At 57.9% G+C, this 18,136-nt stretch overlaps 2 protein-coding genes across 13 annotated transcripts; one reads left to right on the forward strand and one right to left on the reverse strand.

Moving 5' to 3' along the window:
- The first annotated feature begins 123 nt into the window (after positions 1-123).
- Positions 124-11,712, forward strand: HOOK2 (hook microtubule tethering protein 2). 11 transcript variants are annotated; one of them, XM_029218233.1, is made up of 22 exons: positions 124-301; positions 822-907; positions 977-1,049; positions 2,004-2,054; positions 2,144-2,276; positions 2,371-2,438; positions 2,941-3,003; positions 3,327-3,407; positions 3,504-3,664; positions 3,749-3,889; positions 5,146-5,347; positions 5,641-5,751; positions 6,415-6,502; positions 6,897-6,966; positions 7,675-7,812; positions 7,906-7,993; positions 8,192-8,226; positions 10,188-10,270; positions 10,354-10,457; positions 10,624-10,734; positions 10,803-10,874; positions 10,963-11,403. In XM_029218233.1, the coding sequence occupies exons 1-22, from the start codon at positions 257-259 to the stop codon at positions 11,110-11,112; spliced, it is 2,154 nt and encodes a 717-aa protein (XP_029074066.1). In that variant the 5' UTR covers positions 124-256; the 3' UTR covers positions 11,113-11,403. The 11 variants fall into 11 exon arrangements, with proteins under 11 accessions (XP_029074066.1, XP_029074068.1, XP_029074071.1 ...); XM_029218238.1 differs by having other exon boundaries at positions 151-301; positions 10,800-10,874; positions 10,963-11,712; XM_029218235.1 differs by adding an exon at positions 1,217-1,348 and having other exon boundaries at positions 145-301; positions 822-1,049; positions 2,144-2,182; positions 10,624-10,874; positions 10,963-11,712.
- A 1,740-nt stretch (positions 11,713-13,452) lies between these two features.
- BEST2 (bestrophin 2) lies at positions 13,453-17,750 on the reverse strand. Of its 2 annotated transcripts, XM_029218240.1 has the most exons (9): positions 17,584-17,750; positions 17,340-17,434; positions 16,265-16,498; positions 16,023-16,177; positions 15,605-15,682; positions 15,272-15,424; positions 15,104-15,184; positions 14,754-14,908; positions 13,453-14,286 (listed from the first exon to the last, which is right to left on the reverse strand). In XM_029218240.1, exons 1-9 carry the CDS (start codon positions 17,733-17,735, stop codon positions 13,827-13,829), a joined length of 1,563 nt encoding a protein of 520 aa, XP_029074073.1. In that variant the 5' UTR covers positions 17,736-17,750; the 3' UTR covers positions 13,453-13,826. The 2 variants fall into 2 exon arrangements, with proteins under 2 accessions (XP_029074073.1, XP_029074072.1); XM_029218239.1 differs by having other exon boundaries at positions 15,104-15,424; positions 17,584-17,735.
- Between the last annotated feature and the right edge of the window lie 386 nt (positions 17,751-18,136).

An 18,136-nucleotide genomic window follows, 5' to 3' on the forward strand; every position in this document is an offset into this window, starting at 1 on the left:
TGCGCAAGGCTGGTCCAGACTGACCCCTAGCGGCAGGCTGGCGCCCAAAAGCTTCCCGGATCTAAGATGGAGGGTCTGAAGCCCTGAGCTGGTGCCGGGAGGAGATCACGTGTCCAGGGCGGGGCCTGCGCTTAGGGGGCGGGGCGGCGCTCTAGGCCGAGCGGGAGGTCGGGGCTGCGGGCGCTCGCTGGTGGCGGATCTGGACGCCGCTGCGGTGGCAGGGCTCCGCGGCCGGGGTCGAATCCAATCGGGAGCCATGAGCGTGGACAAGGCCGAGCTATGCGGGTCTCTGCTCACCTGGGTAGGTCGGGGGCGGGGCCAGGGACAGGTGTACGCCCTCTCTTCTCGCCCGGTAGCCCCGACCTTGGCTCTGTGCACCCTTCCGTCCTGGGGCAGGGAGGAGGAAGGGGTCGTCGGCCTGCCAGGCCGTTGCACTCTGGCCTGAGCACCTGACCCGTCAAGTGGCAGGTTTGCGTGTAAAGAGCAGGTGAGGCCACGCCCCTTAGTGGCTGGGTCATGTGGGGCGAGGGCACAGGTGAGCTGGCCTGGTCACGTGGTGCCTATGGGGACCAAGTGACTCGTGGTCTGCCCTCGCCTGGTCGCGCGGGGTTTGTTGGGCAGAGGTATAATGAGGCCACGCCCCCTCCGGTCCGTCCAGGTGAGCAGAAGCCACTCCCCCACGGAGCTGGCTTGCTGGAGCAACAGGCCAGCCCCCACCCAGCATGTGAGGGTCCTGCTGACCGGAAAAGTCTGTAAAAGGGGTTTTGTTCCGTGGTCCCAGGCCCTGATAATGCCTGTTGCACTTTCCTCTCCCCCACCAGTTGCAGACGTTCCATGTCCCGCCCCCCTGTACCAGCCCCCAGGAACTGAGCAGTGGCCTCGCAGTAGCCTATGTGCTGAACCAGATGTGAGTGGGGCTGAGGGGGAGGGTCCCAAAAGGGTCCCCCAGCAGCTCATCCCACCTTCTCACCCCCAGAGACCCTTCCTGGTTCAACGAGGCATGGCTCCAGGGCATCTCAGACGACCCAGGTCCCAACCGGAGGTTGAAGGTGACAGGTGGACTCATGAATGGGGGACAGACTGGTGAAGAGTTGATCAGGGAAGGGTCAGTTAGACATGTCCTGGGTGATGGACAAACAGATCTGGACAGGAAGAGGGACAGATGTATGGTGACCAGCCAACTATGTATTTATTCCTTCATTCTTCTATTAAGCAGGCCTGGGTGTGCAGCAAGGAATAACACAGACAAAACCCTGCATACACAAACATTAACATTGACTTCCAATGGCAATTAGCTCTATGAAGACAATAAAAGCTGGGCCACGAGAGAGAGAGCAACTGAGAGTGGGTGGGTTGTTACTCCAGATGGGCTGATCTCCATGTAAGATTTGGAAGAATAGCATTCCAGACACAGCGAGCAGCAAATGCAAAGGCCCTGAGTTGGAAATAAGCTTGGTGTGATCGAGGAAGGGCAGGGGGGTCAGAACAGAAAGCAAGGGGGCAGGAATGGTAGATGAGATCATCAAGGGCCTGGCAGGCTGGAGCAGGGAAGATAGATTCTATTTTAAGTGCTGTGTAAAGTCAAGGAAGGATTTTAGTAGAGGAAAGACACAAACCTGGCCTGGGCTTTAAAAAGCTCCCTCTGGATGCTTGTAGAGAAATGGAGGGGTGGGCAGCAAGAGTGGAAGCTGGTGCAATAATTCAGGTGAGAGATGATGATGGCTAGGGTCAAAGTGTAGTGGGGCAGGTGGTGAGAAGTGACTGGATTCTGGGGACACGTGAACAAGATGGGCAGGTGGGTAAGAAGGGCAGGCAGCCAGACAGCTCACTCCTAGGAGAGAGGACATACAGACAGAGAATGGGGCTAAACAGGATGAGATGACCAGGGATTGGGAGGCGAGACAGAGAAAAAAAGAATGGGCTAGACAGATTCAGGGTGGGGGCTGCTTGGCCCCTTCTGGGGGGATTTGGGACCCTGGACACAACTCCTTGCCCCTCCCCAGGTCAACAATCTGAAGACAATCTTACAGAGCCTGGTGGAGTACTCCCAGGATGTGAGTAACTGTAAAGGGATTTAGGGGGTTGGGTTGGGAGGAGGGGGGATCCGTCAGCCCCTGATACCCCTTCCTCCTCCCATCCTCAGGTCCTGGGGCATCCCATTTTGGAGCAGCACCTTCCAGATGTAAGCCTTATTGGCGAGTTCTCCGACCCAGAAGAGCTTGGCAAGCTGCTTCAGCTGGTGCTGGGCTGTGCTATCAGTTGCGAGAAGAAGCAGGGTATGGGAGGTTAGGGGGTCCCTAGGGGAAGACCTGAGGAAACGCTTCTTGCCCTTCCACCCTCCATCTCAGTCTCCCCCCCCTTGACCCCCAGAGCACATCCAGAGAATCATGACGCTAGAGGAATCAGTTCAGCATGTGGTGATGGAAGCCATCCAGGAGGTAGGTGGGTATGCCCACTGTAGCGAGGAGCTTCAGGGGAGGGGACATCTCCAAGGCAGCTGGGCACAGGCTCTGCCGTGGTAAGGTCTGGGCTCTGTCTGGAACTCAGCTGGCCACATTTCCCTGTCCCATGTGTCTGCCAGCGCCCCCCAGCTCTAAGTCACAACCTAGCACACTAAAAGGGCCAGGCCTCAGAATTCCCTGGTGGTCCAGTGGTTAGGACTCAGCGCTTTCACTGCTATGGCCCGGGTTCAATCCCTGTTTAAAGAACTAGGATCCCACAAGGCGCGCAGTGTGGCCAGGTGGCTGGGGAGTGGGGAAGGACCAGGAGTCCCTGCGTGCTGGACACATGAGGCAGCCTCTGGACTGGGGTTATTGGGGAGGACTGGCTTTGGGGACAGGAGGATGGAGTAGTTCTTAGGCTGGATTGTAGAAGCCTTGGAGGCTGCCCTCAGAGGGCCCAGTTCATCTCAATGTCCTCCCACTGCACCCCCCCCTCCAGCTCATGACCAAAGACACCTCTGACTCCCTGTCACCGGAAACATATGGGAACTTTGATAGCCAGGTAAGGGGTGGGGACCTTGTTAAAGGTCCGACCCCATTACTGATTTTCAGGGCTACCTAAGGAGCAAGGGCTTGACCTTAAGCCTGTAAACCACTCCCATCCTCCAGGGTCCTATCCTCTTCCCTTGCCAGGTCCCCAGGGTTCCTGAATTGCCTTTTCTCCAGTCCCCTCAGGTCCCAGCCCTCTCTTCTTAGATCTTGAGGGTTTCTTGGCTCCCTCCTCTCTGTCCCTGAAGATCCCATCCTCCGTTCCCCCATTCTCCTCCCCTGGATCCCTGAGTTTCTTGTTTCTCCCCACCCTCCCCCCTCAACTCCTCTCATCAGTCCCGCAGGTACTACTTCCTGAGTGAGGAGGCTGACGAGGGTGACGAGCTGCGGCAGCGCTGTCTGGACCTGGAGCGGCAGGTGGGGCCGAGGTGGGGGTCCACAGGTTCTCCCAGGGCAGGGCCGCCCGCATAGCCCCTCTCCCAGCTCCGGCTCGTCTGTATGCCCTGCCCACAGCTGGTACTCCTGTCAGAGGAGAAGCAGAGCCTGGTTCAGGAAAATGAGGTGCTGAGGGAGCAGGTGGGCCGGTCCGAGGGTGAGGGTGCCACCGGCCTCACCTCCAAGAAGCTGCTGCTGCTGCAGTCCCAGCTGGAGCAGCTGCAGGAAGAGAACTTCAGGTATGGTCAGCTGGGGACAGGGCCAGCAGGCCAGGGGACTGGGGCAGGCACAGGCCCTTCATGTGATGCTTCCCCCACCCCCAGGCTGGAGAGCGGCAGGGAGGACGAGCGCGTGCGCTGTGCTGAGCTGGAACGGGAGGTCGCCGAGCTGCAGCAGCGGAACCAGGAGCTGACCAGCCTGGCCCAGGAGGCACAGGCCCTGAAGGATGAGATGGATGAACTTCGGTGAGTGGCAGGTCCCCCCCCCCCACACCCCCATTGCCAGAGTGCCCCTCTGATGCCATAGTACCTCTGTAACCCCCAAATTCCTAGTGGGCACCCACAATGCCCTGTTGACTCCACAATACCATCCTGAACCCCACCGCACTATCCTGGAATCCACCTTGTCCTCTGGACAACACCAAACTCCCTGGATCCATGGTGCCCCCCAGGACCCCACAGTATCCCCCTGTTATCCCACATTGTATCCCACATACCTTAGAGCAGGGGTCACAAACCCCTGGGCCGCGGACTGGTTCTGGTCCGCAGCCTGTTAGGAACTGGGCCACACAGCAGGAGGTGAGCAGAGGGCGAGAGAGTGAAGCTTCATCTGCCACTCCCCATCGCTCCCCACCGCTCTCCATCACTCGCATTACTGCCTGGACTATCCCCCTACCCCCCGCCGGTCCGTGGAAATATTGTCTTCCATGAAACCGATCCCTGGTGCCAGAAAGTTTGGGGACCGCTGCCTTATAGGATCCCTGTGACCCCAGCAAGCCTAGGGGGTCATAATGCTCCCCAGACCCCACTGCACCATTCTGGGACCCATCATGCCCCAGCATCCCATGGTGCCCTTCAGGACCCCACAATGCAATAACTTTGCCCCTGGTGACCCCTCTGTCCCCCCATCACATGACTGTACCTTCTTATGACTCCACAGCATCCCTGCAAGCACAGAGTGCTTGGTAGGCCCCCATAGCACCCACCCCTCAACCTCACTGTGCCTTCTGTTGCCTCAAAGGGCTCCCCTGTGACCCCCATGGCATTCCTGTAATGTTAAAGTGCCTAATGAGCCCCTACCATACCTTCAAGAGCCCCACAGTGCTCTGCCTCAAAGATCCGCCATGACCCCACCACGGCCCCTGCACCCACAATACCCTTGTTAGGCCCACAGCTACATCATGACCCCAAAGTGTCCATGGGGGCTCCTCAGAACCTCTGGGCCCCATCATTCCCCCTGTAACCCCACAGTCATTTTTGTGTCCCCCAGATTCTGATTTTGACCCTGGGCTAACCATTGATGTTTAGGGCTCCCTTTATGCTCCCTAATGATTCCCCCAACGCCACCAGGCCCCGCTGACCCCTGACCCTCATGACCCATCACCTTGAACCCAAATGCCCCAAGGCTGACCTGACACCTTCCCCTGCCCTGAGGGCCTCGCATCCAGGCTGAACCCTTGACCTCAGACCCCGCGTCCTCTTCCCATTGCCCCCGCCCGCAGGCAGTCGTCAGAGCGCGCAGGGCAGCTGGAGGCCACGCTGAGCAGCTGCCGGCGCCGCCTGGGCGAGCTGCGGGAGCTGCGGCGGCAGGTGCGGCAGCTGGAGGAGCGCAACGCCGGCCACGCAGAGCGCACGCGGCAGCTGGAGGAAGAGCTGCGCCGGGCCGGCTCCCTGCGCGCCCAGCTAGAGGCGCAGCGGCGGCAGGTACGGGCGGGGGCCTGGACCTGGACTGGGGTGGGGGCTTCTCTTGGCCGGCCGCTGACTTATCTCACCCTCAGCGTGGTGCTAAGTCCTTCCACCCAGAGTCTGCTCCCATTTTTACATAGAGGCCACGCCCTTTAGGCCAGCCAGCTCCTCCCTAGGCCTGTAAGCCCCACCCCTTAAGCCTCCTCCTCCAAGTTCCCTCAGCTGGTTCCTCTGGCTCCGCCCTTTCACCTTGTACTCAGTCCCTGCCCCTCCTTCCCACCCTGCTGTCCTCTCCCCTCTCCTCTGTTTAGGTTCAGGAACTGCAGGGCCAGCGGCAGGAGGAGGCCATGAAGGCCGAGAAATGGCTATTCGAGTGCCGCAATCTGGAGGAAAAGTATGAGTTGGTGTCAAAGGAGAAGGAGGTGAGGCTGAGGTCCCTCCACCCAAGCCCCACCCTGCCCATCGTGGCAGAGGCCATTCCCTAGGACAGCAGTCCCCAATCTTTATAAGATTCTTTTTTTAAGGGAACTTTATTATTTTTATTTATTTATTTTTTGGCTGCGTTGGGTCTTCGTTGCTGCACGCGGGCTTTCTCTAGTTGCGGTGAGCGGGGGCTACTCTTCATTGCGGTGCGTGAGCTTCTCACTGAGGTGGCTTTTCCTGTTGCAGAGCACGGACTTCAGTAGTTGTGGCACGTGGGCTCAGTAGTTGTAGCTCACGCGCTTAGTTGCTCCGCAGCATGTGGGATCTTCCCGGACCAGGGCTCCAACCTGTGTACCCTGGATTCTTAACCACTGCGCCACCAGGGAAGCCCAGCGGTCCCCAACCTTTTTGGCACCAGGGACCGGTTTCGTGGAAGACATTTTTTCCACGGACTGGGGGTTGGGGGCAGTAATGCAAGCAATGGGGAGCTATAGGGAGTGGCAGACGAAACTTCACTTTCTTGCCCATCGCTCACCTCCTGCTGTGTGGCCCGGTTCCTAACAGGCCGCGGACCGGTACCAGTCTGCGGCCCAGGGGTTGGGGACCCCTATCCTAGGAGGCTGATCCAGCCTCAAGTGGCCTGTTGCATCCCATCCCTCCAGCGGCTGCTGGCAGAGCGGGATTCCCTGCGGGAGGCCAATGAGGAGCTGCGCTGCGCCCAGTTGCAGCCTCGCGGGCTGATCCAAGCCGGTGAGTTGGAGGCCCATCCCAGGGCCTGGGAGATGGCTGGCCTGGCCTTACCTGGTCTGGTGTGCTGTTAGGGCAGGCAGAAAAGGCAGTGTCCCAGGGCTTGTCTAGGTTGGGGGCAGAGCTAGGCCAGCTAGGCAGAGCTAGGAGGGAGGCTAGAGTGGAAAGAGGTGACATGGGCTGACAGAAGGCAGGGACTGTCTATCGGGGCTCTGGGTGGGGCAAAGGCAAACCCAGGCCAAGGATCATGGCTCCTTGTCATGCCAGGGGTGGGGGTTTGGGTCAAGTCAGGCTTTTGGCCGAAGTTGAGCCCCCAAAGATGCTTCTCGGAAAGAGGATCCTAGGGATGGGGACAGAAACTGTGCAGCCACCTGAAGACTTTTCACACATTCTCCAGACCCCTCACTGGATCCCACCTCACCGGCTGTGGAAAACTTAGCAGCCGAGATCCTACCTGCGGAGCTCAGGTATCCTGGGGTCACTCAGAGCTCTGGCCCCACTGGGGCCTGCCAGTGCCCACCCTCAGCCCCGTCCCCAGTACAGGTATTTACCGCTAGCCAGGCCTGCTCAACTTGGTTCCCAAGTCCTAGCCGGGCTTCTAGGCCCACTCACTCCTAATTCTGCTCTTACCTGGCCAGGGCTCTAGCCCTATTGGTGGCTCACCTCTTCAGGATCCGTCCTCAGTGCACAAATTAGATCCAACCCATCTGTCTCCACTCCCCAGGCAAAAATCCTTTGCTCCAGCCCTGCCCACATTGGGTTCTGCCCCCAGGACGGGTTCTGCCCCGTCCTCAGTATATTCCCTGCTAGGTTCACTGCCCTGTGCGCTGCCCGTAAGAACTCCCACCCCAGCTTTTCACTTTTCAGTGTCTTACTTTACTGGCAGCCGCATCTCAGTGTTCTAACCCTCTCCTGTAGCCCCACCCTTCCCTGGCGCCACCCCTAGACCCAGCTCATGGCTCCGCCCACTTTGCCCCCCAGCCCCACCGGCGCTCCGCCAACCCATGCCTAGGCGCTGTCCCCTGTACTCTAACCCTACCCCAGGGTCTGGCTGGGCTCTTCCCCCAGGGCTCTATCCCTCTCCTGGCCGCGTCTGCCCAGTTTCCCTGCTGGAGCCTTGGTAGGCCTGAGTGGTGACCCATCTCCCGCACTGCTCACTCCTTCCCGGTCCGCAGGGAGACGCTCCTACAGCTTCAGCTGGAGAACAAGCGCCTGTGCCAGCAGGAGGCGGCCGACCGGGAACGGCAGGAGGAGCTGCAGCGCCACCTGGAGGAGGCCAACCGCGCGCGCCACGGCCTGGAGATGCAGCACCGGTGAGGACCCACCTGGCGGAGGGGGGCCTCTCACACGCTTGGAGGGGGGCTGAGGGCGGGCGCAGGCACTAAGTGGACCCCCCAACCCTGCAGGCTGAACCAGCAGCAGCTGTCGGAGCTGCGGGCCCAGGTGGATGACCTGCAGAAGGCCCTGCAGGAGCAGGGGGGCAAGACTGAAGATGTGAGTGCCCACCTCCTCCCTGCCTGGCCCTCCTTTGTGTCCCCCAATAACCCTTCTCTCTCTCCCCCCTGCTGCCCGATGCCCCGTGAAGTCCATTGTAAGTACCTTGAGCCCAGGGTGGCACCCCCTACCCTCAGTCTGGAAAAAGGTTGGGACCTCTGGAGCCCTCACTCACCCAATGCCTCTTCTCTCCTCCAGTCAACCCTGCTGAAGAGGAAGCTGGAGGAGCATCTGTGAGTCCCAGAGTGGGGGTACTCTTGGTGGGGGGAAAGGCTGGGGCAAAGGCGTGGGAGGTGGATCCGGTGTCGATGGGGAGTTCTTGATGAGGAAAGGGAGTCTGAAGGGTCAGCTCAAGTGGGGCCTTATAGACTAAGGGAAAGCATATGGAATGTTTTGGGGGAACAATGGGGTGCCACAGAGGAAATTGCAACAAGGTTGTATGACAGAGTAATAGTCACCTTTTACTTTTGCATTGTTAAAAAGGAAAGTTGTTTTTTTGTGTTTTTCATTTTTGACCACACTGTGTGGCTTGTGGAATCTTAGTTCCCCAACTGGGGATTGAACCCGGGCCCACATCAGTGAAAGCTCCGAGTCCTAACCCCTGGACTGCCAGGGAATTCCCAAAAAGGAACTATTAAAAAAAAAAGAAAGAAAGAAACTATTTTAAATAGCTATCACATTTATAGTTTAAAAACCAAAATGTATACCGAGCTATACAGAAATAAAGGGTATACCTCTGAGTCCTCCCTCATTGACTCAGTTTCCACTCCATTCCACCCTCATTTCTATTAGTTTATTATGGAAACCCTTCCAGAATTTTTAAAGCAGATCCAAATGAATATGAATATAGATTTTTACTATCATTCCTTATTTACACAAAAAGTAGTGTAATATGTGCACTTTGCTTTCCCTACTTAACAAGTTAACTGGAGAAATTTCTCCTTAAGAATAAATAAAGGAGTCCTTCTTATTTTTTTTTTCAAATATAGCAGCCTTTGTCAACTGGGGTTCCATAGGGGAACTAGGCCTTACAGAAAATTATTTTCGTGACTATTTTCTCAGTTCTGCCAAGGATGCAATGAAGCTAAGGCCGACCTGGAACACAGAAAGTTATTTCCTTACAGAGGATGGATACCTGGAGGCATTAGGGCTTAATTCTCCTGTAGAATTCTGGTCCAGAAGGTCTGGCCTATAGCATTTTTTGTAATATCGTAATGTGTTTAACTCATTCTTTCTAGGTATTTGCAATTTCAAGCAATGTAACAAAGTAAACCTTATATAGGCATCATTTTGCTTGTGTGCAAATATACATAAAAATGCAATGGGTGGCTCCCAGGGTACATGCCTTTGTAATTTTAGTAGAAATAGCCAGAGGTTCACTATTAGATGTTACACCATGTTCCATGTCCAACACATGATAATAGTCTCACCTACAGGAATCTTTGGGGTTTTGCCACAGGTGGCAGAACTGTCAATTATTAGCTTGCATTTCCTTTCCTGTTTTAAAAATGTTTAAAATTTTTAATTTATTTTTGGCTGCGTTGGGTCTTTGTTGCTGCACGCGGGCTTCCTCTAGTTGCAGCAAGTGGGGGCTACTCTTTGTTGCAGTGCGTGGGCTTCTCATTGCGGTGGCTTCTCTTGTTGTGGAGCACGGGCTCAGTAGTTGTGGCTCGTGGGCTTTAGAGCACAGGCTCAGTAGTTGTGGCGCACGGGCTTAGTTACTCCACAGCATGTGGGATCTTCCCGGACCAGGGTTCAAACCCGTGTCCCCTGCATTGGCAGGTGGACTCTTAACCACTGTGCCACCAGGGAAGTCCCATATTTCCTTTTGTTTTATAAGAGATTTGCATTCCAGAAAAATGCCTGGCTGCTGGGTAGAGAATGGAACTGAGGGGTTGAGAGTAGAGGGGGCTGGCAAGGGATGATGGTGCCTGGACCAGCGAGTGGGCTGTGGAATGGGGAGAAGTGGACAAATGGGAGGGCTGGTCCAGGGGCCACCTGATGAGGGGTGTAGAGGGCTGGGACTCTGATGGCTGAGGAGATGGTGGGGCCAGCGCACATAACCCCCAGGCTTGGGGTCAGGCAGAGAGGTCTGCAGGGACACTTCTGGCTGGCTGGGAAGGCTGTGGCCACCACTAGGAGAAAAGAAATGGGCCCAGAGCTCAGCCTGCTGCTGCCGGTCCCCTGCCCGCAGGCAGAAGCTGCATGAGGCAGATCTGGAGCTGCAGCGGAAGCGCGAGTACATCGAGGAGCTAGAGCCCCCTGCCGATAGCAGCAGTGAGTGGGACTGGGTGGCCGGCTGGGTGCAGGGAGCCCCAAGCTTGGCACAGAGCTGAGGGGCCACCTTGTTCCCCCCCCAGCAGCCCGGCGTATCGAGGAGCTGCAGCACAACCTGCAGAAGAAGGACGCGGACTTGCGGGCCATGGAGGAGCGGTACCGCCGCTACGTGGACAAGGCGCGCACAGTGAGGACGGGCGCTGGGTGCCCTACACGCCTTCTGCCGAGGCTGCTGCCTCCCATTGGTTCATGCCTCCTGCCCCCACACCTGTCATGTCTAATCATGTCACAGACTTTTACACCACGGCCTGTGAGGCCAAGGTCACCCTGGCTGTGTCTTCCCCAACCCCTAGGTCATACAGACCCTGGAACCCAAGCAGCGGCCACCTGGGGGGGCTCCTCCGGAACTCCACACCCTGAGGACACAGCTCCGAGAGCGGGATGTCCGCATCCGGCACCTGGAGGTGGGTGTCCTTGTCCCTTCTCACTGTCCTCAGCATATCCAGGTCCTTGACTATTGCCTCCTTAGCAGATGGACTTTGAGAAGAGTCGAAGTCAGCGAGAGCAGGAAGAAAAGCTGCTCATCAGTGCCTGGTATAATATGGTGAGTGCACCATTGCCATGGCTGAAGTATTGGGTGGGCATGGGGGTCCTGTGGGCTCACCTGACCCCATCTATGCCCCTCCCTCCAGGGCATGGCTCTGCAGCAGCGAGCTGGGGAAGAGCGGGCACCTGCCCATGCCCAGTCATTCCTGGCACAGCAGCGGCTGGCCACCAACGCTCGCCGCGGACCCCTGGGACGCCTAGCACCCCTGAACATGCGCCCCACTGACAAGCATTGATGGATCTCAGGATCCTGCCACCTGTCCAGCCAATCAGGGCTTAATCCACCCTGGATTCCCCTGACTCACATGGGGCCCAGCATTATGCCTCAGCCAGTTGCTTGAGAGCCTTGAAGTCATAATCTCTGCCCTTTTCTCTCCCAGGTGGGACGAGAGTTCAGGATGAGGCGGGAGGCAGGAATGGGCCTATTCTTTTTAGCAATGTGATTCTTATTCTTGATTTTAGTGAGCTGCCAGGGGAGAGAGTGATTTTATATTTGAGAAGAGAGATAATAAAGACTTTCAATCTGACTTGGCTGGACTCTGGGCTCTGAGGGGAGGGAGAGAAGGTAGGCCAGGGGCTCAGGTCAGTGCTTTTAAGAAAATCCTAGCTTGTGTTCTTACTAAAGTGTGAGTGACCGATAGCACCCAGTAGGAAGTTTGAATCATATTTGTATCTGTGTAACTGTATGTGTGTGTGGTGGGTTTTGAAGAAGCTTCAGACAAAAATCCCTACCTCAGGAAGCTGTCAATTCCAATGGAGACAGATAATAAACAAAATAGATAAAATATTTGATGTGAGAAGTGCTACAGAGAAAAATAAAGCAGACAAAAGTCATGCGGATGCAGGAAGTGGATTTGGGAGATGGTGATTTTTTTTTTTTTCTTTGCGGTACGTGGGCCTCTCACCGTTGTGGCCTCTCCCGTTGCGGAGCACAGGCTCTGGACACGCTGGCTCAGCGGCCATGGCTCACAGGCCCAGCTGCTCCGCGGCACGTGGGATCTTCCTGGACCGGGGCACGAACCCGTGTCACCTGCATTGGCAGGCGGACTCTCAACCACTGCGCCACCAGGGAAGCCCAGGTGGTGATTTTTAATAAAAGGCCAGGAAAGGAGGCCTCACCAAGGAAATGACATAATTTTTTTTAATTTTTTAATTTTTTATTTTTTGCGGTACACGGGCCTCTCAACGCTGCGGCCTCTCCCGTTGCGGAGCACAGGCTCCGCATGCGCAAGCTCAGCGGCCATGGCTCACGGGCCCCGCCGCTCCGCGGCACGTGGGATCCTCCCGGGCCGGGGCACGAACCCGCGTCCCCTGCATCGGCAGGTGGACTCTCAACCACTGCGCCACCAGGGAAGCCCTGAAGTGACATAATTTAAGCAGAGACCTGCAGGAGGTGAGGGAGGGACCATGTAGGTATCTGGGGAAGAGTGATCCAGGCAGAGGGAATAGCACGTGTAAAGGCCCTGGGACGAGACCTTGCTCGGTGGGTTAGAGGAACAGTGAGGAGGCCAGTGTGGCTGGAGTGGAGTGAGTGAGGGGAAGAGTGGAGGGAGTCAAGACCAGGCAGACTGTCCAGGGCCTTGTAGGGTGTGTGGATTACTTTAGCTTTCATGCTAAGTGAAGTGGGAGCCACAAAGTGTTCTAAGCAAAGGAGTGACATGACCTGATTCAAGTTTTCACAGGCTCCCTTTGGCTCCTATGGGAGGAACAGACTGCGGGGGTGTCAGGGCCGGAGCTGAGAGACCAGGTCACTCGTCCAGGTGGGTGGTTGGGTGATAGGGCTCTGGCCAGGGTGTGGACCCTGGAGGAATGGGAAATGGTTGGATTCTGGATACAGTTTGAAGACTAAGCTGATGGGGTTTGCTACTGGGTTGATAAGGAGAGGGGATGAAAGAAAGAGAGGAGTTGAAGGTGACGCCCAGGTTTTGTCCTCATCATCTGGAAGGACAATGCTGACAGAGGTTGGGACAGGTGGGGAGCTGATAGGGAGCTGGTTTGGGGGCATGTTATGTTCGAGGTGCCCGTGAGATCCCCACATGCAGATGTCAAGCAGGAAGTTGGCTCTCTGAGTCTCGAGTCAGGGGAGGGATCCTGGCTGGACTTCTAAATTCAGGAGTCACCTACATACGATTGATGTAAGACCTAGAGCACTGAAGGGGTATCTGAGAGTGCAGGGGCTTGAGGCAGAGGGGTCACTTGCAGAAGCATAAATCGAGGCTGGCAGGGGAATTCCCTGGAGGTCTCGTGGTTAGGACTCCGCGCTTTCACTGCCTTGGGCCCGGGTTCGATCCCTGGTCGGGGAGCTAGGATCCCGCAAGCCGCGCGGCAAAAAAACAAAAGAAAAAGAAAAACGCTGGCAGGAGAAAGCTATGGTCCTTGGACCGGGGGTCCTACATTGATGAATGAGTAAAGCCCTGGGCACTAATGGGGCCATTTCAGAGAGAATTTGGGAAGAAGTGGGCAGGGCATCATCAAATAATCTGGAGGATTCCTTAAAGCTTACTTAGCATAAATGCCTGGCAGGAGTTGAGTAAAAACAAACAAACCAAAAAACACTAAAAGTTTATTGAGCACCTATTATGTACCAAACACTTTAAAGCCACATTTCATTTCATCCTCACAGCGCATTGAGGTGGGCACTCATATGTCCAATTTGAGGAAAGAAGAAAGGCAAGGCACACTGATAAAAACTGTCACGCAGTGGCGGGTAGGAAGTAGAGCTGGTGGTAAGGACCGACAGTTCAAAGATGCTGGAAGAATACCCTGCCCTCAGTGCAGTGCCTGGCCCACGGGAGGCGCTCCAAGCCTCTGTGCCAAACGTAAAGGCGGGACGCAGGCAGGTAAGAAGCGGGCAGGCGGAGTCCACAGGCAGCTTATAAAGCCCAAACCACTGCTTGCGGGCGTTGTTGGGGCATTTTCTCTATCCTTGGGGATCCAGGGTCCAAGGGTCTCAGGTTAGACTCTCCTCCTCCTCGCCAATGGGGCTGGGCAGCCAGGGTGGAGCCGGCCCCCGGGGCCCGGGCATTGGCACAACGGTGAAGGGCTCGGCGGGTGGCCCGGGGGCTGGCGGCTCGCAGCCGGCGTGGGGCTCAGACTCCGGCTCTGGCAGGCCTAAGGGTAGCAGGGCGTCACTGCAACTGCACTCTGGGGCCGCGCCATCAGCGGGGTCCGCGCCATCAGCGGCGCCCGCGCCATCAGCGGCGCCCGCGCATGCGCAGCTGGCGGCTGTGGATTCCTCCGACACGCAGCTGTTCTTGCGGCGCAGTAAAGACAGGCGCCGGCCCAGCAGGCCTCCAGCGGCCATGCCCGCGCCCACCGGCAGGAGGCGCTGCAGGAAGTCGCCGTGTGCATCGCTCAGCGGTGCATCCACGCCGTCCTGCCGCTGGAACTGCATGTCCTCCTTGGCCAGCCTGCGGAAGAGACAATGGGTCAGCGCTGCGGCCTCTCCCTTCTTCATCAACAGAGTTGGGACCGAGGAACGCTGCTTTTCCACACCATTGTCCCACTTATCCCAAAAGACCTTGGCTCCTCACCCGAGAGCCTGGCCTTATCCTCTGGCTCTGGCTATGCTCAAACTTAGGCCTCAAAAGGCTAAGTTGGGGCCCTGCCGCCTGTCCTTTGGTATCGCTTCTGGCCCGTCCAGTCCTCATAGACTGTAGCCCTTAGCTCTGCCCCCAGTTAGTGGCCGGGTCCCAGACCTTGACCCGGATCCCTGACCCCTGACCCGTCCTAGTCCTCATGACTTTAGCTCTTAGCCCCGAATCTCCAGGGTGTAGCCTTTAGCCCCGACCTGGTCACCCACAGCCCCTTCAATCAGATACACCCCGCAGTCATGAGCCCCGCCCCCAAGAGGCCCCGCCCATCCCCACTGGCTCACGTGATGTCGAAGGTGGAGCCCTGGAAGGAGGGCTGCTGCAACAGGAAGGCGGTGGCAGCGGTGTAGGGAGCGCGAGCCTCAGCTGCGTCCCAGTATAGGTCCTTCTCCAGCATGGCCAGGTCGTCGTACATCTCGTCCACGGCCAGCATTGACACCTGCGGGCGAGGATACGCGGGGAAGAGCGGGCATGGAACAGCGCCGGCACCGAAGGGTGGACCCCTCTGGATGGGTAGGAGTGTGGTGACCAAAGAGAAGGATGGATCAGGGGCGATGTCTGAGCGAGTCTTAGCAGGGGTGGGGCCAGGGCCGCTTTGGGAGCCCAGGGATGGTCTTAACCGAGAGAGTCTCACTTGGAAGTTGCGGTCGATCAGAAAGTTGGTCTCAAAGTCATCGTCGTCCTCTCCGAAGGGGTTGATGAGCTGCTCAGCTACCTGAGTGGGTAAGAGGAGAGGTAGGTGGAGAACTGAAAACCCCTTCCCGCTCCACCCCTGGAGTTCTGGCCTTGGGGCCCCACCCACCTTGAGCCAGCCCGCGTAGAAGAAGAACTGCAGCAGGGTGAAGATGGGTACGCACAGGTCCAGGTCGTGGTCTTTGTAGCCCTGCGCCGGGTCCAGGAACTGGCGACCGATGAGGCAGGCCAGGAAGTAGCTGTACACAGCGATGGTCACCACCTGGGGGAGGGGCAGGACGGAGTGCCAATTCAGGGTTCTCTGGGCCTTGGGGTGTCATGGAGAGACCAGAGTCAGGATCGCGAGTCACTGTGATGGGGTCTTAGCTGGCCCTCAGTTTCTCCTTGAGACCAACGCTCCAGGGCCTCTGACGCGGGATATAAAGAGGCACGGCGGGGTTACCTGGGTGTAGACAAGGGGTATGCTAATCCAGTCGTAGTGAAAGAGCATCCCACACTTGGCCCGAAACACAGTCAGCTCCTGGAGGCAGATACACGTTATGAGGGGGCCTGAACAGTGAGCTCACACATGGGGATTAAGTGGGGGGGGGTGTGCCTGGGATGGAGGCGAGTGGTCACCTGGTGGGAGGCGGGCGTGTTCTTCTAGGGACTTCAGGGGGAGTATTTAGTGGTGAGTGTACGCCTAGGAGCACTATGCACCTAGGAGCCGCCCCATAGAGATTAAGTGTACACCTGGGGACTGCTAGATAAGGGTGGTTGGGACCCGCCTTGTGGGAGGCGCATGGCAGACACACAACCTCAGGGTGCGTGGGGTACAATTTCCCTGGCATTTGATATGAGTGACCACCTGGAGAGCCCACCTCCAGCAGCAGCTTAAGGGCGCCGTTGTTGCGGATGCGGCCCTCGCGCTGAGCCTGCGCCGCCAGGTTGGAGAACCAGACGCAAGGCACCCAGTACTTGTTGTAGGATGAGTTCAGGTTCTCGAACTTCTTGCGCTCCTCGCGGGTCATAAACCCTGGAGGGGCGAGGTCGGGGGTTATTTGCCCCACCCTCAGTCTTTGCGCCCCCCCACCCCCCGCGTTCCTTTTGGCCGGAGCCTCACCTGCTTCCACCACATGGTCTATGGTGGGGAAGCGCTTGAAGACAGCGGTGCTGACAGAGCGCAGGATAAGCACAGCAGAGAGTCCTGCATAGCGCATGAGCGTGCGTCGGTAGAGGCGGCCGCGCTCGTCGCGCCCGTGCACTGTGCCGACCACCACGCACATGAGCGCGTCGGGCAGGGGCATGCATAGGTACTGGTTCCACCAGCGGTGCACCACCAGCGTTACGTAGAAGCCTGCGGGAGAGCCGGGAATGGGAGACTCAGTTGGGACACTAGGGCCAGGGGTTTGGGGTCCCAGGTCATGGGAAGAGGAGTGACATAGGGTCTTCATCAGGAACATGCGGTAGGCTGGATACCCAGACCATGTGGGGCCACCTGAGCTGGGAACCTGGAGATTCAGCCCTGAGGTCAGAGAGGTTGGTGCAGGCTGGATCACCCTGGCTACTTGGATGTCACCTGGGATGGGAGATTAGGATCTCCGTATAGAGGTGGAGACAGAGGGCCCACAGGCAGGTTGTCACCAAAGCCACAGGGAGCCCCGGAGCCAGGGATGTGTGAAGGGGTTGGGCATGGTGTCTAAGTCAGGGAACCTGGGGCAGGCTGGTCACCCCATCCTTGTGGGCCCAGAATGGTGGGAGGAAGGCTGAGGTCAAGTGAAGTCACTGAGGACAGGGAGCTGGGACTTGTCAGAGATGCCCCTCAGGCTGGACTTGAAAGGATGGAGTCATGTGGGGCTCTTGGATGGGGGTCCCTGGGGCTCAGTACATGTGAGGGGAGGCACTAGTAATCCCATGCAGACACAGATGGGAGCCCCTGAGTTGACCAGGGATAAGCCTATGCATGACACGGAATTCTCACTGGGGGCACCTCAGGGGACCCTCTGATCAGATGACATACAAGGTCTCAGGAATTGGGGCCATACTTGGCCTAAAGGACACAGAAATGGGGATTTGTGGGGGGTGGCTTTGATGGGGGGGGCGTCTCGGAAAGGCAGGAATGGGAGTCTCCAAAAGGCATGAATGGCAATGGGTTTCTCAGGATGAAGGGAATGGGGAACTCAGGAGCGCGAACGCACCGAGCACAAAAGAGACCGGAATGAGACTGGCGTACTGGTCGCAGTAAAGAACGAGCTTCTCAAAGTAGCGCTTCTGCTCTTCGGTCAGCACGAAGCTGCGAGGGAGGGGGCGCGGGATCACGGGCGAGCCCTGGTCCCCAGTTGCAGGTCCCCCTTCCAGCACCTCCTCCGCGGCCGGCCCGGAGCCCCTCCCCAGACGCCCCCACTCCGGCCGGCCCTCCCCCCTCTCCCGGGGCCGCCTCACCGATAGGCGGCACTCAGCGCCATGTAGAGCCCAAGGAAACACAGCAGCTCGCGCCACAGAAGTTTGTAGATGCTCCCGCGCCACAGCAGCAGCAGCTTCGAGAAGCCGCCGAAGCGCGCGTTCGCCACGCAAGCTGTGTACGTGACAGTCATCGCGGCGCCCGGGCCGGTCAAGCCCAAGGAGAGGGGGCTGGACCGGACCCGGGATTGGGGGCCGAGGAATGGGGGGCCGGGCCGGGCTGGAAGGCTGCTGGCGAGGGTGGAAATGTGCGGGGACGACTCAGCTCCGCGTCACTTTCCACGCCCGGCCACCTCCTCGGTACCGGCTCTGGCTCAGCTCTCCGTCCCCTCCCACCTGTTCAGTCCTGCCCTAGCCCCCAGCCCTCCTCCCCAAGGCCCTCTGGCAGGCCACTCCCTTCCTTGGACTCCAGGTCCCAGCGTCCTGCGCCGACCTCCCCAGGCCCTCTCTGTTCATCCCCCACCGCCAAGGCCCTTGGTCCACCGAGTTAACCCGAGCTGCCCTCTCTGATCCCATACCCCTTACCTGGACGCCA

This window comes from Monodon monoceros, unplaced genomic scaffold (assembly GCF_005190385.1).
Source record: "Monodon monoceros isolate NGI ecotype Baffin Bay Population unplaced genomic scaffold, NGI_Narwhal_1 Super_Scaffold_12, whole genome shotgun sequence".
In the NCBI taxonomy this organism is placed as follows: Eukaryota; Metazoa; Chordata; class Mammalia; order Artiodactyla; family Monodontidae; genus Monodon; species Monodon monoceros.

What these genes read in the sequence shown, in the direction of transcription:
- HOOK2 (XM_029218228.1), top strand. Translation starts at nt 629, where the DNA reads ATGAGGCCACGCCCCCTCCGGTCCGTCCAGGTGAGCAGAAGCCACTCC. An exon ending in TGGTGGAGTACTCCCAGGAT is followed by an intron (nt 2,055 to 2,143) that starts GTGAGTAACTGT and finishes TCCCATCCTCAG; the next exon opens with GTCCTGGGGCATCCCATTTT. An exon ending in GGCCTGGAGATGCAGCACCG is followed by an intron (nt 7,813 to 7,905) that starts GTGAGGACCCAC and finishes CCAACCCTGCAG; the next exon opens with GCTGAACCAGCAGCAGCTGT.
- BEST2 (XM_029218239.1), bottom strand. Translation starts at nt 17,735, where the DNA reads ATGACTGTCACGTACACAGCTTGCGTGGCGAACGCGCGCTTCGGCGGC. An exon ending in TACCCCTTGTCTACACCCAG is followed by an intron (nt 15,425 to 15,604) that starts GTAACCCCGCCG and finishes CCCCTCCCCCAG; the next exon opens with GTGGTGACCATCGCTGTGTA. An exon ending in TGATCGACCGCAACTTCCAA is followed by an intron (nt 14,909 to 15,103) that starts GTGAGACTCTCT and finishes CCTCGCCCGCAG; the next exon opens with GTGTCAATGCTGGCCGTGGA.